This window comes from Arvicola amphibius, chromosome 6 (assembly GCF_903992535.2).
Source record: "Arvicola amphibius chromosome 6, mArvAmp1.2, whole genome shotgun sequence".
Lineage (NCBI taxonomy): Eukaryota > Metazoa > Chordata > Mammalia > Rodentia > Cricetidae > Arvicola > Arvicola amphibius.
Window position 1 is genome coordinate 19,716,880 of NC_052052.2, and position 20,833 is coordinate 19,737,712.

Here is a 20,833-nt window from a genome sequence, read left to right on the forward strand (position 1 = left end):
CCTAGGAGAGGGACTAGTGCTCAGAGGACCACAGGGCATGAGGTCACACAGAGCTCTGGAAAACATTAGCCCATTTGTGTTGTAGGAAACTGGAGGAGGAGCAAAGGACTCTGCACACATAGTCGGGCTTGTGGGCAGCCACCGAGGGGCCTGTGCAAGGAGAAGACCTAGCTTGTGTTGGCAGTAATTACCCTGACGAGTAGAGAAAGCACAGGGGGAAAAAGGAACCAAGGACTGGGAATGTAGCTCAGTGTAGTGTTTGCCTAATGTTTGTAAGGCCTTGGGTTTATAGCTCTTCCCATTGGGGCTGCTCTCTTTATGCAAGTATAGGAACAGGAACTTCCATCTCAGCCTGGAGGTGGTGGTACATGCCTGTAATTCCAGCACTCTGTAGGTAGAAGCAGAAAAATCAGGAGTTCAAGGACAATCTGAGCTATATAGGGAGTTCTAGTCCAGCCACAGCTACCTAGGGAGTTCTGGGCTAGCTACGGCTACATAGGGAGTTCTAGGCCAGCCTGAGCTACATAGGGAGTTCTAGGCCAGCCTGAGCTACATAGGGAGTTCTAGGCCAGCCACAGCTTCCTAGGGAGTTCTAGGCCAGCTGAGCTACATGAAACCCTGTCTCATCTTCACATACCCCAGATTCTCCCACCCTCACCCCTACTACACACATACAAAGAACCACCCTGAGGCACTGCATTGAGACAGACAGACAAAGTTCTTTGGAGTGAAGATTATCAGAAACTTAGATATATGGGTTAGTCAATACATCTAGTCAGTTGCCAGATGAGTAAAGGATAGTTCTTGGGTTTCTCATGGGAATGAACAGATGGAGCATAAACTGGGAAGGGGAGAAAAAAGTTCAGTTTTTGAAATGCTTGTAGCAAAATTGTTTATAGCTGCTGAGCCTGGATCTGAGAAGATTCAGACACAAGCCAGTAGTAACTCATTTTTAAAAAAATTACTAAACGTGGAGATGATTTTACATCAAGGGTCCTGCAGCCTCAGTTGAGCTTAATTCAGTAGGATGTCAAATAGCATCGAGAATCTGCATTGTGACTCTAATGGAGGCAATCCCAGTGATCTGCTTTTCCATCCCGTTAGAACTGTGTGTTTGGATGGTAGAACTCAGAGGAGACCCTGAGAACAGAAGTTGGAAGCATTCAGTATTCAAGAATCAGGAAGAAGATATCCCCGAAATAGGAAGTCTGAGTGATCAAGAGTTCCAAGGATAGAGCAATCCCTGGAATCACATACTGAGGAGAGGTCAAGTAATAAGAGGTCTAGTGACTGGGGAGGTGGCTCAGCAGTCAAGAGCATTAATTGATCTTCCAGAGGATCTGGAATCAATTCCCAGCACCTGCATGGTGGCTCCCATCCATCTGCAGCTCTAGTTACAGGAGATCTGATGTCCTCTTCTGGCCTTTGAAGACACTAGTCATGCACACAGTGTGCAGATGTACAGTGCAGACAAAATACCCACAGAAGATAAAATTATTTCTTAAAAAAGCATGGAACACCCTTGGGTGTGCCATTGGGACATCTGTCAATATAAAGGGCTTTCGTGCTAGCTGCATACTCCCAGCTTTGGTGTTACGGCCAGTTTTGGGTGACTGTACTAGACTTAAAGCTAGTTTTATGGTGGCACTGAGGTCCCGAGTGAGTTCATAGAGATGTGATTAGGAAGGCTAGGGGTTCAAGTGTGCCCGCTTGGCTCTTGTTACAGCTTCCCTGCTGGATGTCATTGGCTAGGTCAGAGCCTAGCTTGTCTGTACATCCCACAGCTACGGGATGGAAGCTGCATGGGGATGGAGATGGAAAAGACTCTCTAAACCAGAGACATACTCCTTACAGTTTGAGAAGGATAGGAGATAAAAAAGACTCTCTAAACCAGAGACCTACTCCTTACAGTTTGAGGAGCTCTGTTTTCATGCCTATTAATCAGTCAGGTAGTAAGTCATTAAGGTCAAAATGGTTTTTGATCCTGTGGAAGCTGGCTATTCATGCATCCAAGCCTCCAAACCTATAAACCACCTTGGTAGGTTTTACTAATCAGATATTAAGCTGTTGCCCAGAACATTGTTGGTCCATTTGACAGACTTTCCTTGGAGTGTTTTATTAATCTTTGATTTCTAATGTGTGTCTCTCTCTTTTTGCCATCAAAAGCCAGAAAACACTTTCTACATCTTCAATTCAAAATGAAATCCCAAAGAAAAAATCCAAGTTTGAGTCAATCACAGCTAACGGAGACAGGTGAGCCAGATGGAGTCTGAGTACATGCACTTGAAATGCATATGTAGTTCTTGACTACACTTGAGGGTGTACCCCGGAGCTAGCCCGGGTCCTGAGTGGACCTTTTGTGGGTGCTGTGCTAGTCACTTGATAGCTGTAGATCAGCGCTACTGAGAGCTGTTTATCAACTGAATAGAAGAGCGCAGTAGGCTTGCTGGCCCCTGCTTGTAGCCTCAGAATTTTGGGAGGTTGAGTCAGATAGGTGATCTTGCGTTCAAGGCCAGGCCACAGAACAGGATAGTTGGGTGTGATGGCATGCTCTTTTAATCCCAGCACTTGGGAGGCAGATAGATCTCTGTGAGTTAAAGGTCAGCCAGGGCTACATAGTGAAACCCAGTTCAAAAATCAAAAGTACCTATTTAGAACTAGTAACTAGATTAACTGTAGTTAAATTCTTCAGTCTGTTAAGGAAGTCTAAGAAGTGAGGAGATGAATGTTTTTCTGTGTGGTCTGTGCCTATAGCCTCCAGGAAGAGTTGGTCAGAGAGAGCAGAGGTGGGGTGAAGGCAGGGCTGCATGTCTACCAGGATGCTATACGCTTCTTCAGAGCCTTCCAGTACAGATGCTGGGACAGACAGAGTAAGAGACAGTTCAGTGGTTTTATTTCGGTTTTTGGCCTGCCTAAATGCATATTTTCATTGCTCGCTTTCCTTTCTCCTTCTCAGCGATGCTTCCTCTCATGAGCTGCTTTGTCCTAATACCCAGAGCCCGTCTGTGTTGGTGCAGTGGGCTGCTTCCCAACAGAGTCTTGGAGCCATCCATTTTCCTGTTCCTCCAGGCCCAGGCATCCTGAAGTGAGATCACCTGACACTTCCCCAAAGTCCTTGGAATCTTCTCCATTCTGAGAACTCGCCTTTGCAGCGCTCTCTCTCCCAGCAGCCGAAGGGAGGGCCTTATCAGGGTGGCTGTTGCTTTATCTCACAGAGTGTAAATCTGTGGACCTCCTCTCCCCTGTTGCATTTTTATTTACTTGATTTCAGCTCCTACCAAGGTAGTGCCTGTTGACATTAGTTTAATTGGTTTTCAACTTCTTGAGCCTTCTGGAAATGCCTAGGTTTTTCAGGTTGTATGAGGGAAAGAACCATGCAGGCCTACTCTCTGTAGTCTTTCTGCATTCTTTTGAGCACCTAGTTGGGCTGTTCTGAAGAAAACAGATATGCCCATCATCTTTGCATGATCCTGTGAAAACTGCTTCAAGGAAGGAGTTTTTGAACCCCTAGGAAGCAGGCCACTAAAGCCCAGCCCTGTACTTCCAGACCCACCATTCCCATCTGTTTACTTATCCCCAGGCCGTGCTAGTGGTCCCAGGAAGCTTGTTCATAGGTGCAACTCTGCCAGCCCGTTAGTTAGCTCTTTAACGGCTTTACCTCTTGCCAGCTTGTTTGTCTGGAGGTGTTGCCGCCAGCCTGTCTGTTGCCTTGGAGGCACCAGACTAAAACCTAGGCTGGCCCTACAGATTGTTGAATCCCATCCGGCCACAAGTAAGGATGGTTTTGCTCAGCGGGATGATGCTAGTTCTTGCTTAGGTACTTGGTCTTTTTTATGCTCTCCAGAGAAGACATTAAAAGATCATTTTTCCTGTACTGTTTTTGTGTGTATGTGATACTGGGAATTGTACCTAGGACTTCCCACCTATTAGGAAAGTGCTCTAGCACTAGGTTGTATCCCTAACCTCATACTAATTTAAAAAGTTCTTGTTTTTATTTTATCTGTGTGGGGAGGGGAGGGTTAGCGATAGAGTCTCACTGTGCAGTTTTGGTTCTCCTCAGACTTGAGGCAGCCCTCTTGCCCCAGCCCACTGATTACAGGATGTGCCACCATGTTTATCCTATAATTTGAAAATGTAGTAATTTTTTCTGCTGCCACAGAAATGTTCATCCATAAACAAATTTCTTTTGAATGTTCCTGCATTATTAGTGCTCTTAATAATTTAGTCTACTTATTTGCATTTCTTTTAAATATCCATGACACAGCATAAGTTATATTTTGTTATCCTTTTTATTTTTTGTGGGTTTTTTTCCTGCTCTTTTTCTTTGTTTTGTAAAAAGCATTCTGAAGCTGGGCTGGTGTCACCCACCTGTCATCCTAGCACTGAGGAGGTGGAGGCAGGAGAATCAAGAGTTCAAGGTCACCCTCAACTACGTAGGGAACTCAAATCAATCTGGAGTACATGAAACAGTGCTTCAAAAAACAGTAACAAAAGAGGCATTTTACAAATTTTGATACTTTTTAAATATTCTAACAATACTTTATTTATAACTATGAAATGCTTCAGGAATTTACTTGTCATCCTTACATAGCGGCTATGCTGATCTTTGTATTGTTACAATTTTAGTAGATGTGCTGCCAAAGCAAGCACTTCGTGTGTGTGTGTGTGTGTGTGTGTGTGTGTGTGTATAGAGAGAGAGAGACAGAGAGAGAGTATGTGTATGAGTATAAATGAGGGAGTATATAAATGTGTATAAATAAGAGAAGGTCTCCTGTATCCTAGGCTGGTCTTGTTCTCTGTGTAATAGAGAATGACCTTGAACTTCTGATTGGTCTCTTCTCTACCTCCTGAGTACTGGAATTACAAGCATGGACCACTTTTCCCAGGTTTATGTATTACTAGGGATCCAGCCCAGAGCCTTGTGCATGCTGGGCAAGCACTATCTGCTGAGGTACATCCCTAGCCCTGACGTATGACATATACTCATATACTCAGGATGGGAACAGCTGTTGAGTAACTGCTGAGTGCTTCCTTAGCATTAGGCCTTTAGTTTCAATCTCTAGCACTAATTTTTTTAATTTATGCTTTTGCTCTTTAAATTTTATTCTTTTTTTAAAGATTTATTTATTTATTATGTATATAGTGTTCTGTCTGTCTGTATCCTTGCTGGCCAGAAGAGGGCACCAGATCTCATTACAGATGGCTGTGAGCCACCATGTGGTTGCTGGGAATTGAACTCAGGACCTCTGGAAGAACAGTCAGTGCTCTTAACCTCTGAGCCATCTCTCTAGCTCTAAATTTTATTCTTTATGCCTTCTATATGTATGTTGCTTCACGACAGTTCTATGGTGATCTTATACTGCCATATTCCCTTATTTAATATTGAGGCATGTTGATTAATATTCTCTGTCTCTCATTTGAGATAGGGTCTCACTATGTAGACCTGGATGGACTGGAACTTTATGTTAAATTGATAAGAATATTACTATACCTGGTCTTTGCCAAATATCTAAGAAGCAGTCCTGGAACTTTCTTAGCTTAGCACCCGGGGATCTGCCTGCATCCATCTCTGCTTCCCATATGATAGGATTAATAGTGTGCACCACTGTGCCCTGCCTCCCCTCTCACTCATTGAAAAAAGCTTGGTTTTTCATGTTGCAGACAGAACACATTATCTTAGTTTTCTTTGATGTTTTGATACCCAGAAGGTATACTTAATTGTTTTCCAGTAATCTACAAAAGTCGCAGCCCCCACTCTGTATTTTCTAATCGATAGTTAAAATTGTGACCCAAACTTTCTGATTTGAGGAGTATGAGTTAGACAGCATTCCTTCCTTGAGAAAACAGACCTGTCACTCTTGTCATACTGCTGAGTGCTCCATAGGTGGTCCAGAATCAACTTAGCAGTGCTTGGCAGCCAGGCATCTACAGTTTGTCATTTCCAAAGAACCTTTTATATTTCAGTTTATCCTCTGCCTTTGAGCTGTGCCTGCAATATTGGACTTCCTGTAGCCTTTGCTTTGTTACTACAACCCTGTTTTGATTCAACCAGGAAAAGAGTTGCTTGTCTTGAGGGTGGGCTTTGCTGTTCAACCCTAGCTGGCCTTGAATCTCTAATCTCCCTGCCTCAGCCTCTTAACAGAGAACCTGTTCTTGTGCTAAAAGCTTTCAGAAAAGGCAGGAAACATCCTGGAGCAGCAGTAAGTTCCCTGTGTGTGGAGGGATTTGGAGGGACTAGCTTTCTGCCTTGGCAGCTAGTCGTTGAGTAAGATGGGAGCTAGAGTCAGAGGGATTGGGCCCTAATGCAGGGTGTGCATGAGGCCCTAGCTTCAATCCCCAGCAGTGCCAACAGCAACAACAGAGATAATTCCCTAAGAAGCAGGTAGAGCGGAGCTGAGCTTTCAGAGCTTTGGAGACAATGAAAAGTTACCCTAGGTCAGCAAGTACTCTGCCCTTCCTTGCTAGACTTAAGAATTTAAATAGGCTCTGTGGGGATACAAGGAAACGTCCAGAACTGAACTTGGAGAAGACTGATGGGCCCTTATCCTGAATCCCTATTTTGTTATTTTGCATTGGCTCTTGCTCCTCCCTCACTTGCCCTTGTGTACGTTCATCAGTTAGGAGAACGTTAGTCTGTCTCCCTCCAGTGCTCTGTTCAGATGCTTCATGTGGGCGGCGTGAGGGTGATGCTGGGGTCAGTGGTTGGTGTCCTCCAGCCCCTGCGTAGGAGTACCTGACTTGCCAACTGTGAGGGAGCATATGCAGTAGAAAGGCTTTTGGGTTCTTCCAGTGCTGCATGTTAGTTGCCATGTAAGATTCAGGAAGGAGCAAATGCAAGGGGCTGTGAGCTGTTGCTCTGTTGGCAGAGGATTGAGATCAGTGTCCAGATCTGTGTGCTGCTTTAAAGATTGTCAAGAAAAGTAAAGAACTTCCTTTGAGGATTCCTTGGAGAAACACAGGAAGTGACCTTTTGGCAGTGATTGCTTGTTTTCTGAGGTATCTTTGATACAACTGAAAACTTTGGATCCTCACCCAGAAAAGATTTTGCATGGGCAAAACGCAAATTTCAGGGCCTTCCAGATTCCCTGTAATGGGAGAAAGTGGGAGGGTCTGCTAAAAGGACGTGATCATCACCAGTGTTGACAAAGTAGAGAGTTGTAGGAAGCGTGTGATATGACTGGAGTTTCACCTTTGACCCTTTTTCCACTACACAATACAAATTCTTTTTCTTCTTCTTCTTCTAAGGCAGGGTTTCTTCGATTAACAGCTCTAGCTGTCCTGAAACTAGCTCGTGTAGACCACACTGGCCTTGGACACACAGAGATCCGCCTGCCTCTGCCTCCCGAGTGCTGGTAGGCATGCGCCACCACTGCCCATCTCAAATTCTTTTCGTGGTTGTTTGAGACCAGGTCTCATACTATGGTTCCAACTGTCCTGAAATTCACTATATAGCCTGGCCTGGCCTCAAACTCACAGAGATCCACCTGCCTCTGGCTCCTGAGTGCTGGGAGTAAAGGCGTGCACCAGCACCAGCCAGCTGGTACTTCAGTTTCGTAGGCCCTGAGCCCCATCACAGGACTTAGGGCTGGGCTTGTGCTTATAACTCATAGTCTATCCAGGACTCTAGGAGAAGTTCTCTAATCACAAGCATGGCTGTAGCACCAGAACCCCAAAGATCTTCAGTGAGCCTGAAGTAGTATATGATGTAGTATATGACTTTTAGGATGTCGTATTATGTTGGTCCCACGTATGAGAGGTTGTGGGGTTGTGGTTTGGGTTGGCATCGTTTTCTGATGACTACTTTTCTTGTGTTTAGTTCAAGTCCAGCAGATCCTGGTGAGTCTGATGTAGACAGAACAATGTGCTTTTTGGTGGGAATTTAGATAGTTACTGAAGCCCCCAAGTTCACCATCAGGTGACCTGGTGTATGTTCTTAAGTAGAGGAGAGTTTTCCATTCAAGTTATGGAATTTCTGTGTTCATTTCCCACCCAGCTTTTCCCCAGACCTGGCTCTGGATTCTCCCGGCACTGACCACTTTGTCATCATTGCCCAACTGAAGGAAGAGGTGGCCACTCTGAAGAAGATGCTGCACCAGAAGGATCAGATGATCTTAGAGAAAGAGAAGAAGGTACGATGTCACCAAAGCCTTTCAGGCCAGAGATTGACAAAATGAAGGTCCATGGGATGGGTATGATGCTGCCTCTCTGTTGGGTACTTACCATTGGTGGCTTAAAAGAGAGTCTGGTCAGCTTGGGATTCCCTGAGAAGAAGGTGTCTGTTTGCCAAGTTGACTCAGGATGGCATTAGGTTGGCCAGTCACCTCAGCCGAGGGGTTCAAAAATCTGATTTTTTCAGCATTTCCAAGGAACTCCCACTTTTCAGACAGGACATTAGTTAATGAAACTAACACACAGGATATAAACTGTCTAAGACTGAGGTTGTAGCTCAGCTGCAAAGTACTTGTCTAGTATGCACCAGGCAGACCTAGCGTTCAGTCTCCAGCAAAGAGCATATAACAATACACTCTGTGTGTGTGTCTGTGTGTGTGTGTCTGTATGTGTGTGCGTGCTCACATGCGCACACATGTGGGTGGTGAGGAGGGGGCAAGTTCCTGGGTACAAAACCCAGGGTCCTGTGTGTGTCAGGAAATGCTGTGCCACTGAGCTACATTCTTAGCTAACATACTACTTGGTGTGAGCTGTCATAGAAGGTTGCCATCTCAATATATTGAATAAAAGCCAGGTGTGCTGGCACAAACCTGTAATTCCAGCAGTTAGGAAGTTATACAGGTTGATGTCTTCTAAACCAGCCTGGATCCTGTCAAGAAAGAGAGAGAAAAGGAAAGAAGGTATTGAGTGAGTGTAGAATTGGGATATAAAACGGCATTGTAAGAGAAATGTTTAATATCCTCAGGCTAAAACAACCTGATGCCCATTTCTTTCTTCCTAGATGATTTGATTGCTCTTTTTAAATTTTGTTATTTTTTGCCCCAGCCTGGAACTCACTCTATAGATCAGACTATCCTCAAACTCAGAGTTCTGCCTGCCCTACCTCCTGAGCGATGGGATTAAAGGCGTGTACCATCAATGCCCATCTCAGATTTATTTCTTAAGTGTATGAGTATTTGCCTGCATGTGCATAAGTCCACCACAGTATGCATGGCATCCTTGGAAGTCAGATGATGGCATTAGAGCCATACATCTGGAGTTACAGGTGGTTGTGAGCCACCATGTGGGTGATGGGAACCAAATCGGGGTCTTCTGCAAAGGCAACAAGTGCTTTTTCCCACTGAGTCAACTCGCTGGCCTTTTGCATGTTTTTTTGTTTTTGTTTTTGTTTTTTTTTTTTCCAATATATGGTTTCTCTGTGTATCTCTGGCTGTCCCGGAGCTCACTCTGTAGACCAGGCTGGGATTAAAGGCATGTGCCACTATACACTACAACCCAGCCGGGTTTTTTTTGTTGTTGTTGGTGGTGGTGGTTTTTTTTTTTTTTAATTAATTTATTTATTTATTATGTATACAACATTCTGCCTCCATGCCAGAAGAGGGCACCAGATCTCATTACAGATGGTTGTGAGCCACCATGCGGTTGCTGGGAATTGAACTCAGGACCTTTGGAAGAGCAGGCGGTGCTCTTAACCACTGAGCCATCTCTCCAGCCCCAGTGGTGGTTTTTTTATAGACCAGGGTGGATTGAACTCAGCTGCCTGCACCTGCCTCCTGGGTGGATTAAAGGTGTGCACTACTATCGCCTAGCTGTATTGTCTTGTGTTTTAAAGGGAAGAAGAGTTTACTTTTGCCTGTAGTTGGAGGGATTGTCTGTGCAGGGAAGAACTGGCAGGAGGTGAAGCCAGCCAACCCAGTGTACCTGTAGCTAGGAAGCAGAGCTTGTTTATGTGTGTGGGTGTTTGTATGTGTGTCGTGCACCATATGCATGCAGTGCCCACAGAGTCCAGAAGAGGGCATCAGTCCTCTAGAATTGGAGTTAGAGATGGTTGTGGGCCACCTTGTGAGTGCTGGGAATCAAACCTGTATCCTCTTCAAAAGCAACAAGTGCTCTTAGCCACTGGGCCATCTCTCTAGCCCTTGTTTTTGTTTTTGTTTTTTCATTTATTATATTTTTATTTTTTTCTGTGCATGTGTGCATGTTGAGGCAGGCGAGGTATGTGCTCATGCATGTGGAGGTCGGGACAACTTGAGTCCTATTTCTTTCCTATAGGTGGATCCTGGGAATTGGACCCAGGTTTTTAGGTTTGGTGGCTAGCATCTGTACCAGTGGTTCTCAACCTTCCTAATGCTGTGACCCCTTAATACGGTTCACATGTTGTAGTGACCCTCAAACATAAGATTATTTTTGTTGCTACTTGTTAACTGCTATGTAGCTGGGTGATGGTGGTACACTCCTTTAATCTCAGCACTCCAGAGGCAGAGGCAGGGGATCTCTTGAGTTCAAGACCAGCCTGATCTACAGAGCAAGTTCCAGGACAGTCAGGGTTACATAGAGAAACCCTGTATCCAAAACAAAACAAACACCTAATAGTATGAATCATAATGTAAAAATTGGAAGTAGAGGTTTGCCAAAGGGGTCTCAGCCCTCAGATTGAAACTGCTGATTTGTACTCACAGAGCTGCCTCCCTGACCCTTGTCCTGGTTTTGAGGCGGGTGTGCTGTACAGTCCTCACTTCCTGGAACTTGCCCTAGAGACCAAACTATCCTTGAACTTGTGGCAGTCCTGCTTTTGCTTCCCAAGTACTTGGATTCTAGATACATGCTAGGATATATATAGCCCAGGCTGGGCTTGAGCTCATGTGCTGCTCAGGATGACTTTGAACTTCTGATCTTCTGTTTCCCTGGTTCTGGGATTACAGGCATGTACCACCATGCATGGTTTAAATTTTATAGAAGTTCCTGTGTTTTCATGCATTTGGCTGTGGGGGTGGGGGATCCTAAGACCTTGTGCGTGTTAGACACACTTCACCTCAGCCCCCAGTACCTGTATCTTTTCTACTCTGCCATATGATGGACAGATGGCAGACACCCACAGTTCTTGGACCAGATGAGAATGGCACAGACAGGACTTCTGCACAGTAGGGACCAGAAGAGCATTTGCTTCCTCCTTGCGGAACTAAAGGCTTGAAAAGAAAAAAGCCAAATAGCTCTTGTGTCCTGTACCTTCCAGGATGAAAATCACACTGCCTGGTTAGGACACCATCTCCCTGTGTCGTGCCTGCCTATCTGTAGTCCTGTCTGCTGCAACTGTAAAGTCATCAGCCCTTGAAATAACAGCCCTTGGTGGCGTATCTTTGTGCCTTTATCCATATTGTTCTGTTTCCATGCCTGTGATTTTGTCTCCACTCAGCTCATTAATCATTGTTAGCTGCCCTCCTCTAAACCAGTAGGCAGGAGTCTGGAGTTGGAGATCAGCACCACGTTAACACTGCTGGTCCTCATGGCATACTGAACCTTTTAAACCTTAGGCTGCTATAAAGATCAGACACAGTCTGAGTTTTTAAAACAAATAGGGCCAGTTAGATGACTCAGCAGGTACAGGTGATGCCTTCAAACACAGTGGTCTGAATTTGACTCCCAGAATCTACATGGTAGAACTGACTCCTTCCCTGACCTCTGCATGCATGCTGTTGTATACAGACCCTCACTGTAAATAAATAAGCAAGTGTAACTTATAAATCTTTTAATAAACGAAACAATAGGTACAGTGAGGTGGCTCAGTTGGTACAGTGCTGGCTTCCGAAGCCTGACAGCCTGAACTGGATCCCTGGAATCCATCTGTAGGTGAAAGGAGAGAGTCAGTGCCACAAAGTTGTCCCTTGACTCCATGTGTGCTGTATGACTTTTGTGCACACACATATCATGCACAAATAATAATAGAATAAAAAATTTTAAAGTAGGGGGCTGGAGAGATGGCTCAGTGGTTAAGAGCACTGGCTGCTCTCCCAGAGGTCCTGAGTTCAATTCCCAGCAACCACATGGTGGCTCAGAACCATCTGTAATGAGATCTGGTGCCCTCTTCTGGTGTGCAGGCATACATGGAGGCAGAATGTTGTATACATAATAAATAAATAAGTAAATCTTAAAAAAATAAAAGTAATAAGTGAAGATTGAATAAAATAATAAAACCATTTATTTTGGAATTGAAAGCAATGATTACTCTCAACTCCTCTCAAACCCTGTCAGCTTTTACTTCTGTTGTCAGAGAATCAAATCTTAAAAGGATTAGTAGTTTAAGTATCTAAAGGTATTTGATGTTGTTGTTTGGGTGTGTGTTTTGTTTGTTTTTGAGACAGTCTCATTATTTAAGCCTAGACCCACCTTGAACTCAAGTTGCCCTCCAGCTTCAGGGCTTGGATTACACGTCTGCACTACCGCCGTGGACAGCCAGGGGGCGCAGTGGTGTGCAGCTGTAACCGTAGCCACTTGGGAGACTGAGACAGGAGAATTCTTGACTCTAGGACTTTGAAGATAGCCTGGGTGACGAAACCCAAAAAGGAAGAAAGGAGGGAGAGATTGGAGGGGAGAGGGAAAAGAAGAGGGAAGGAAAAAAGGTGGTAAGCTCAGGAGTTTGGGGATCCTCAGAGAAGCCTTAAGGAAAAAGAATGCTGTGTGGCTATTGATGGAAGTGGGCTTCAGTAAGTTGGAAGACTGTCTCTTTAGATCTCTGGTGACATTCACATCATCAAGGAGTTTAAGTCACTCTGACTTTTCCCTTCAGATTACAGAGCTGAAGGCTGATTTTCAGTATCAGGAGTCTCAGACTCGGGCCAAAATGAACCAAATGGAGAAAACCCACAAAGAAGTCACAGAACAATTGCAGGTGAGTGAGTGGGGAGCAGTGCGCTCAGGACTGTCTGATAACCATCCCTTAGATGGCTTTCTCTCTGAGTGTTTACAGAGTACGCGGAACCCCTTCAGATAGCTTTCATTTTTTATTTAAGTTGGGTGTGCCTTCATCTTTTTATTTTTAAAAGATTTATTTTTTATTATGTATACTGTGTTCTGTCTGCATGATTGCCTGCAGGCCAGAACAGGACACCAGATCTCATTGTAGATGACTGTGAGCCACTATATGGTTGCTGAAAATTGAACCCAGTTCCTCTGGATGAGCAGCCAGTGCTCTTAGCCTCTGAGCCAATTCTCCAGCCCTGTGTTTTCATCTTTTTCTCTCAAGAACTGGAATTTAAAAATATGCTTTTGTATTTTTTAAATTCATCAGATGTGAGTCCAGATGTCTGAATTATAGATCTCCTTATCTTGCTCATTAAAGCTTCCTGGTTGGTTTGTGGTACACACATCGTCTTTTGTACAGTAGTTCGAAGGGCTCAAGCTCACCAGTGCACTTCTACCAGAAACTGTTCTACTTAGCCAGGTGTCGGGCCCCAGAACTTCCTGTTGATTTCTCCTCTCTGGACCAGTGTCTGCCTCGTAGTGTTCCCTCCTGTACGTCTACACAGACAGCTGCCCTTCCTATTGTTATTATTGCCCATTAAATTCACTCTGCATAGAAGCCATGTACCAACTAGCCTGTGGAAGCTCTTCTGGCACTGACTTTTTATTTTTATTATTTTTAGGCCAAAAACCGAGAGCTTCTGAAACAGGCAGCTGCTTTGTCCAAGAGCAAGAAGTCTGAGAAGTCAGGCACCATGACGTCTCCATGAAGACCATGAGAAGGCTCCCACAAGAACAGCCGCTGCTCCTGGGTCAGGGTTGCCACCCGGCTGTTCTCTGGGAACTGCTTTCTTACAGAATCTCTATTTTCTTACCGTTACCCTTCTTTGTGCGAATGTAGCGGGTTGAGTGGAAACACCTGGTTTGTGCTGTGTTACGACTGCATGCTCAGCAGTTGGGGTTTCAGACCTCCTCTTCCTCTTCCTCCTCTGCTCCCGTGCTCCTCCCTCTCTGTTTCTATAGTGGTCACTGCTCGGTGTTATGTGCGGAGTTTCTGTCTACCGTTACACCTGCCATCCCCACGAGCAAGTAGTCTGTTGTCCACTGTGCATCACTGCCACCCTCCGAGCCTTGAAAACTGCCACCTTGAGACTTCGTGCAGGGAGAGCTTTCTCTCGCCAATAAACCTTTGCTTCAGGGTATACTCTTGGGTTTTTCCAGGTATATTATGTATGACCTTTGTACTATGTATAGACAGAGTTTTATTTATTTTTTAAAAAGGAAACCTTTTCTTGATAAAGGAATGATGGTAGCCTAGCTAGTTCTTGTAAAAGCAATGCCTCTTTGAAAAAAAAGAAAAATAATGCAGTCTTGTTTGCTAGTTTTTAGTAAAAGAATCCGATCTTTTCTTTCTTGTTACCTTAGAGTTCCAATGCTAAGGTAATGCTGGAGGCTAAGTGTGGAGCTAAGTGCCTTCGGGGGACTCTGTGGAAGAGCATTTGAGGAGATGCTTAAGGGTGCAGAGAACTGACCAGTCTGTCTAAGTAAGGGCAGAAGGAACGGCTGTCCAGGTTATACTGGGCACTCCTCCTCTATCTACCCCTCCTTCTCCTTTTCATAATTTTAAATTCCCACACTGCCACTTCTTTTTTAAAAACATACCTGTTTCGTGCTTGTGTCAGCTGTCATACCAGGCTGTTAACAGAACATTTTTTTTATTTACCATTCACAGATTCAAGTGGAATAAGATTTGAACTTGAGTGTTTCCGGGGTCAACAGGGCTGCTTAGACGTGGGCTGTGTGATGGGGAGAATCTCACTGCACCTCCCTTCCTCTTGCCCCATCCTTTGCGCCCCCCCCCCCCCATTCTTAATGACGATGTTAGAAAACAAGTACTCCAGGGAGCAGCTGGGCCTCCCTGGGTGCCCTTCTCCCGTCTTCACACGGCAGGCAGGCAGGAAGGGAGAGGTTCGTGTGGAGCCTCACTCTTCGACTTTTGTGAAAGAAATAGAGACGGGTAGTGTGTGCTGTGACCCAGAACCAGCCCTGGGATCAGTGCAGGTGGTGCTGGAGTCAGGACGCATCATGAAGACAGGTGACACTTGCCCCACATCCCCCAGCGTGGGGCAGTGGAGTTCGTTGTCCCCGCAGGTGCTCTGTAGTTTGGGATTGCATTCTCACAGATGGGCAGCTGGAGACATGAGGGACATGAGGGATCTCTCCTCCGGGAGGAGACTCGAAGGAGTGTTGTTATCATGTCACCAGGTAGGGAGTGCGGGAGAACTGCTGAGCGAGTCACTTTGTACCTTTCTGAAGGAGAATCTTGTAAGCAAAGATAACTACTGTCTGTCCTACAGTGTTTTCAGATGCCTTTGTGCTGGCTGGGGAAAGATGGTAGAAAAGAACGACAGTCGTGGTTTCTTAAACAAAATATCAGACTGAGAGATGTGGCTGTGAAGTGTGACAGTATACAGACGCTCATTTAGTTTTATACTAAATCTTTTTTTAAGGTCTTGGCATTTAGTATTCAGCAAACCTACACATTTTCTAAACTATCATGAGCTCCTGAAAGGTAAAAGGGAAACCTCAGTCTTGAAATGTTGATTTTTTTTTTAAATCATGACAGCATTTTACCATGAAATTGAGTAACTTTTGGTAACACCTTCCGTTTCTTTGTATGTTTGTAATAATGGACATTTTAAAACATAGGAATGTTTTGGTTTGTACAGACTTTGGCAAATGTGTGTTAATAAAATTCATATTGACTCAGATAAATATTTTGACTCAGTTGCTGGGTTCTGTCTTCCTCCCCTTTCTCCTCCCCCTCCCTTGTTCTCACCTCTGTTTTTTTCTTTTCTGTGCTGGGGGTGGAACCCAGGGCTGCTCAGGCAAGGCAAACAGTGCACCACTGAGCTGCACCTGACCCATGTATTTATTTTTTTCTGATTCACCTGTAGGCATATCCTGTCTCCCTTGCACCATAAAGATAGTTTATCCTGTTTGTAAACTAATGGTGAATTTGAAACCTGTCAGGAGTAGCAGGGTTCTTGTTACCATTACTGTGAGACAAATGGCCAGATTTTAATGACTCAACAATTGTCAAATGCCTACAGGCTCTGTTGGATAATTTCAATAGGGCAAGGACAAGAGTTTGTTTCTGTTCCATAGCTAGGTTCTCAGCTAAGAAGACTAAAAGATCATGGGGCTGGAGTTGGCCCCCTCAGTGCTGTACTTGGGCTGCATGAGTGGAAGCAGAAGAGTTTTCTAACCGGTCACTTGGGTCCCTTCTATGTAATGTAGCCTTTCCTGGCATGGTGGCCTCAAGGTAATCAGACTTAGGCCGTATATTGAGACCCCAGGCAGCAATGTTATCGTGAATAAGGCAGTAGCTGTGTTCTATTACCTGCTCTAGAGGTCACGTGCCCTCATGGCCACTCTATACTCGTTAAAGTAGTCAGAAACCCATGCATACTCAAGGAGAGGACACAGATCTTTCCTCCTGGTTTAATGCAGTAGAAGTGCATGCGGGATGGGAGCTGTTATGACAGTCTTAGAATCTGTCACACGGAGTAGCTTCTGGAACTAAAACAGACCCAAGAGCAAGGCAGAAACTACAGTGTATTTTATGACCTGCCTTCAGACAAGATGGTTCTGTAATTTCCCCACCATCCTAATGGCCGCAGAGGCAAAATTACCAACATTCCAGCAGGGGAAGGGAAAACCCACATGTTCATCCCAGGAGCAAGAATCACTAGGGTTGAGGTGGAGAGATGGCTCACTGGTTAAGAGCACAGGCTACTCTTCCAGAGGGTCCAGGTTCAGTTCCCAGTACCCATATGGTAGTTCCCAATCATCTATAACTCCAGCCCAGGGGACTTGACCCTGTCATCTGACCTCTGAGGGCACCCCTGCCTCCTGGAGAGCAACCCCGCTGCCGGGCTCTCGCCTCTGTCTTAAGGTTGTAGTGAGGATGAAGTAGCATTCATGGAAACCGTAAGCCAGTGCTCTACCCGGAATCCATGCAGTAGTATAAGCTGTCAGTATCCGTGCTTCCTTAGAAGCAATGTTTTCTGTTCAGGGTCCCGCTGTATAGCCCTGGCTGGTTTGGAACTCTGAGGTCCCCCGTCTCTGCTTGCCAAGTACTGAGTTAAAGGGTGTGCTACCACACCCTATCTTCTATTTCTTTTTTTTTTTTTTAAAGACATTTAATGTATATAGATGTTTTGCCTGCATGTATATCTGTGCACTACAGGCGTGTGTGGTGCTTAGAAAGGCCAGAAGAGGGCATCAGATCCCCCAGAATTGGAATTAGAGACCCTGTGGTGCTGAGACTGGAACCTGGGTCTTCTGGGAGAGCAGCCAGTGGTCTAACAGAGAGCTATCTCTCCAGCCCTGCCTCTTTTTGTTACTTGAGAGGGAAGGTAATGGATACCTTAGAATGAACCTTCCTCTGTCTCCTCCCCACTGGGCTTTGTGTATCCCAGGCCATCACTCTACCATCAAGACTCAGCTTCAGCTCTGGCCACTTTTTTGCTTCCAGTAAATTAAATTTTTACCACCATCTGAACTAGGTGGCTCGTGCCTGTAATCCCAGCTCTTGGGAGTCAGAGAAATGACTAGGTGAAATTTGAAGTTACTCTGGGCTTCAAACTGAGACTTTCAGCCTGGCATGATGGTACACGCCTATAACCCAGCAGAGGCAGGTAAGTTTGAGGTCAGGCTGGTCTACATTACAAGTTCTAGGATAACCAGGACTATATAATGAGACCTGACTTGAAAAATATATGAATTGCAGTCCAACCTTCCTGTTAAAAGTTATAATCTAAGCCGGGCGGTGGTGGCGCACGCCTTTAATCCCAGCACTCGGGAGGCAGAGGCAGGCGGATCTCTGAGTTCGAGACCAGCCTGGTCTACAAGAGCTAGATCCAGGACAGGCTCTAGAAACTACAGGGAAACCCTGTCTCGAAAAACCAAAAAAAAAAAGTTATAATCTAAACTGGATGTGGTGGTGCATGTCTTTAATCCCAGCACTCAGGAGGCAGAGGTAGACAGATCTCTGTGAGTTCGAGGCCAGCCTGGTCTACAAGAGCTAGTTCCAGGACAGGCTCCAAAGCTACAGAGAAACCCTGTCTCGAAAAAAACCAAAAAATAAATAAATAAATAAATACTGCCTGGCCCATAGTTTCAGCCTCTTATTGGTTAATTCTCACATCTTCCTTTAACCCATATTTAGTAATCTGTGTAGCACCACGAGGTGTGGCTTACCAGGAGAGATCTTAACCTGTGTCCATCTCGGAGAGGAGAAGCATGGAGACTCACTATGGCGACTGCCTGAATTGTCTCCCCAACTCTGCTTCCTTTTTCCCACAATTCTGTTCTGTCTATTCCACCTACCTAATTTTCTGTCTCTTAAAGGGCCAAGGCAGTTTTCTTTATTAATTAACCAATGAAGGTAACATAGACAGATAACTCTCCTCCATCATTGAAGCCATCCTTGAGCCTTGTCTGCATAGCAAATTTCAGGGCTACATAGAGAGATGCTGTCTCAAAACAACAACAACAACAAAAAAAACGTAATAAACCAAAAAACCCAATTGTCAAAATAGAAAAGAAACTGCCTGGAGTGAACCACCAGATGTATTACAATAATGGCAACATGAAGCTATAAAAATCCAAAAGTGACATCTGATGGTGGAGGACAATTGGTTGAAAGAAACATAAGCCAAAACTTTCCTGGGTGATGAGGAGTCTGTCTCGGGTCATCTGGTATTTACATCAGTGAGCAACGTGACACACTGAACTCTGAACACTTTCTCTATGCGTTCCGTTGCAAAGCCCATCTAAGTCATTAAAACAAGGTACTGAGAGATGCTGCTTAGTCTGAGAAGATGCTGCTGTGAGCACAGCTGGCTTAAGACCACATGCATGCATCTTTTGGGCAGGGGTGGTACTTACTCCTGGGCTACAGAGTACGTATGAATCCTGGCTGCCACTCAACAGCTGCGTGACAGTGAGCAAGCACCCAGAATCTCAGATGCCAATTCTCTTATCTGTACAAAGAAGCAAATCACATCTTAAGGGAATCCTGGGAAGATTGTTTTTTGTTAATTAACAAAATGACTAATGCTGGGAGATCTTACTCTCTAGAGTCCCAGATTGTAAGGAGTTTTGCTGTTTGGGATGTCTGCAAGAATGGCATGTTTTACCATTTACTGGAAGGTCTGGGTATTTGGACACAGGGGAATGTCCTAGTGTCTAAGACAGGTGCAGAGCTCCAGATAAGGTTTCCAATGACAGCATCCCACATCTATCTTCACGTGCTGGTTTCCAAGGAAACAGGATCCTGAGCCCTCTTGATAACTCAGGCCTGCTGATAATCCCTTTACACAGCCCCGTGTGCTCTGAAGCGATCAAAACGCAGCTTCTGGCCGGGAAATGTGGCTCAGTGCTCACCTGGCAGGCTCACCCTAAGGGCTAATCCTCAGTTCTGCAGAAACCAAGCCAAAACAGAGGTGAAGCCCAAGGCTGTTTCTCTGCCCCCACAAACTTCCCTTCATCTGCTGTTTGGTGACATAGCCCATGCTTCCTCCAGGGTATGGTTTCCCTTGCAACATCTAGTCAGTGAAGGTACCTTTCTCAGACGGCTGGGAGTCTTCATCAGGTGTACACTGTCTTGGGGATCGCTGATTGAGTATGTAAAATGCATTTCCAATGCTTAGTGTCTAAAAAGCTCTTAATGAATGATAAAGTTAGGGCCCGGGTGGGAGAATAGTTCAGTTGGTAAAGTGTTTGCCTTGCAAGTACAAGAATCAGAGTTTGAGCCTTAGCACCCTCCTTTAGAAAGCCAGGTGACAGGGCTACACAGGGCAACCCTGTCTCGGGGGGGTGGGGGGGGTGGACAAAACAGCAACAACAAAAGCCAGGTGTACTAAACAGCCAGGCTTAACTAGCACACACTTCCAATCCTAGAACTGGGGAGGCAGAGACAGGCAGATCCCTGGGCTGACCAGGCAGACTGTCCAGCATGATTGATGATCAGCATGTTCCAGGTCATTAATGAAAACTCCTGACTCAGAACAAATTGCAAAGAGGCTAGAGAGCTCTCCGTTGTGTTGCTAAGTCGCTGCTCGAGCATGAGGACCTGAATTGGGATCCCCAGCATCCACATAAAGGAAGGGTGTGGCCCACTTACCTGTAATCTCAGTGCTGGCAGACAGGGTCCCTGGGGCTCACTGGCCAGCTAGTTTAGCTTGAGTTGGTGGCTCCAGGTTCAGTGAGAGACCCTGTCCCAAAATAGGTAGAGAGTGACTGAAGAAGAGACATGTCAATCTCTAGTCTTCACACTCACACACATGCACACGTGAGTTCATAAACATACACAAACACACGCACACATGTACACATACACACACCCATTAGAGAAATCAAGATGATCAGCACTGGAGGAGTGACACTGAAGGACTGTCTTCCACACGCGTGTGCACACTTATGCACACATACCCGCACAGAAACACACACACAGTAAAATTATCTAGGCTTGGGGGCATCTGTAATCTCTTCCCTGAGGAGGCTGAGGCAGGAGGATTGTGGTGGATGTTGTGTCAGCCTGAGCAGAGTGAGACCTTGTCTCAAATCGCAAACACTCTCCCCTCCCCCACAAAACAGTACGCAAGGGCTGGAGAGATGGCTCAGTGCTCAATTCTAGTTCAACTCCCAGCACCCACATGGCGGCTCAAAACTGTAACTCCAGCTTCAGGGGATCTGACCCCCTCACATAGACATGCATTCAGGCAAAACACCAATGCACATGAAATAAAAATAAGTAAAACAGCAATACACAGGTTAATAGTTTATTGAGGTAGATTTATATATTTCAAGAAATAACCTGGCTTGGAAACAGAGTTTGTTTAATCTTCTTACGCTTTTA

At 45.2% G+C, this 20,833-nt stretch overlaps 1 protein-coding gene and 1 non-coding gene across 3 annotated transcripts in view; one reads left to right on the top strand and one right to left on the bottom strand.

Annotated features, from left to right (window-relative positions):
• The window catches only part of Fam76a (family with sequence similarity 76 member A), a 28,082-nt gene extending 12,401 nt beyond the window's left edge, over positions 1–15,681 (top strand). Inside the window, exons 6-9 of one of the 2 annotated variants that reach the window (XM_038333786.1) lie at positions 2,167–2,253; positions 7,994–8,129; positions 12,734–12,835; positions 13,590–15,681. In XM_038333786.1, coding sequence (XP_038189714.1) covers positions 2,167–2,253; positions 7,994–8,129; positions 12,734–12,835; positions 13,590–13,676 — 412 coding nt within the window. In that variant the 3' untranslated portion in view covers positions 13,677–15,681. The remainder of the gene's footprint in view (positions 1–2,166; positions 2,254–7,993; positions 8,130–12,733; positions 12,836–13,589) is intronic. The other variant, XM_038333787.1, reaches the window with a different exon arrangement.
• Positions 4,547–4,650, bottom strand: LOC119818078. Its single transcript, XR_005285997.1, has one exon. It is a non-coding gene; the product is annotated as a U6 spliceosomal RNA (small nuclear RNA).
• Positions 15,682–20,833: the final 5,152 nt, after the last annotated feature.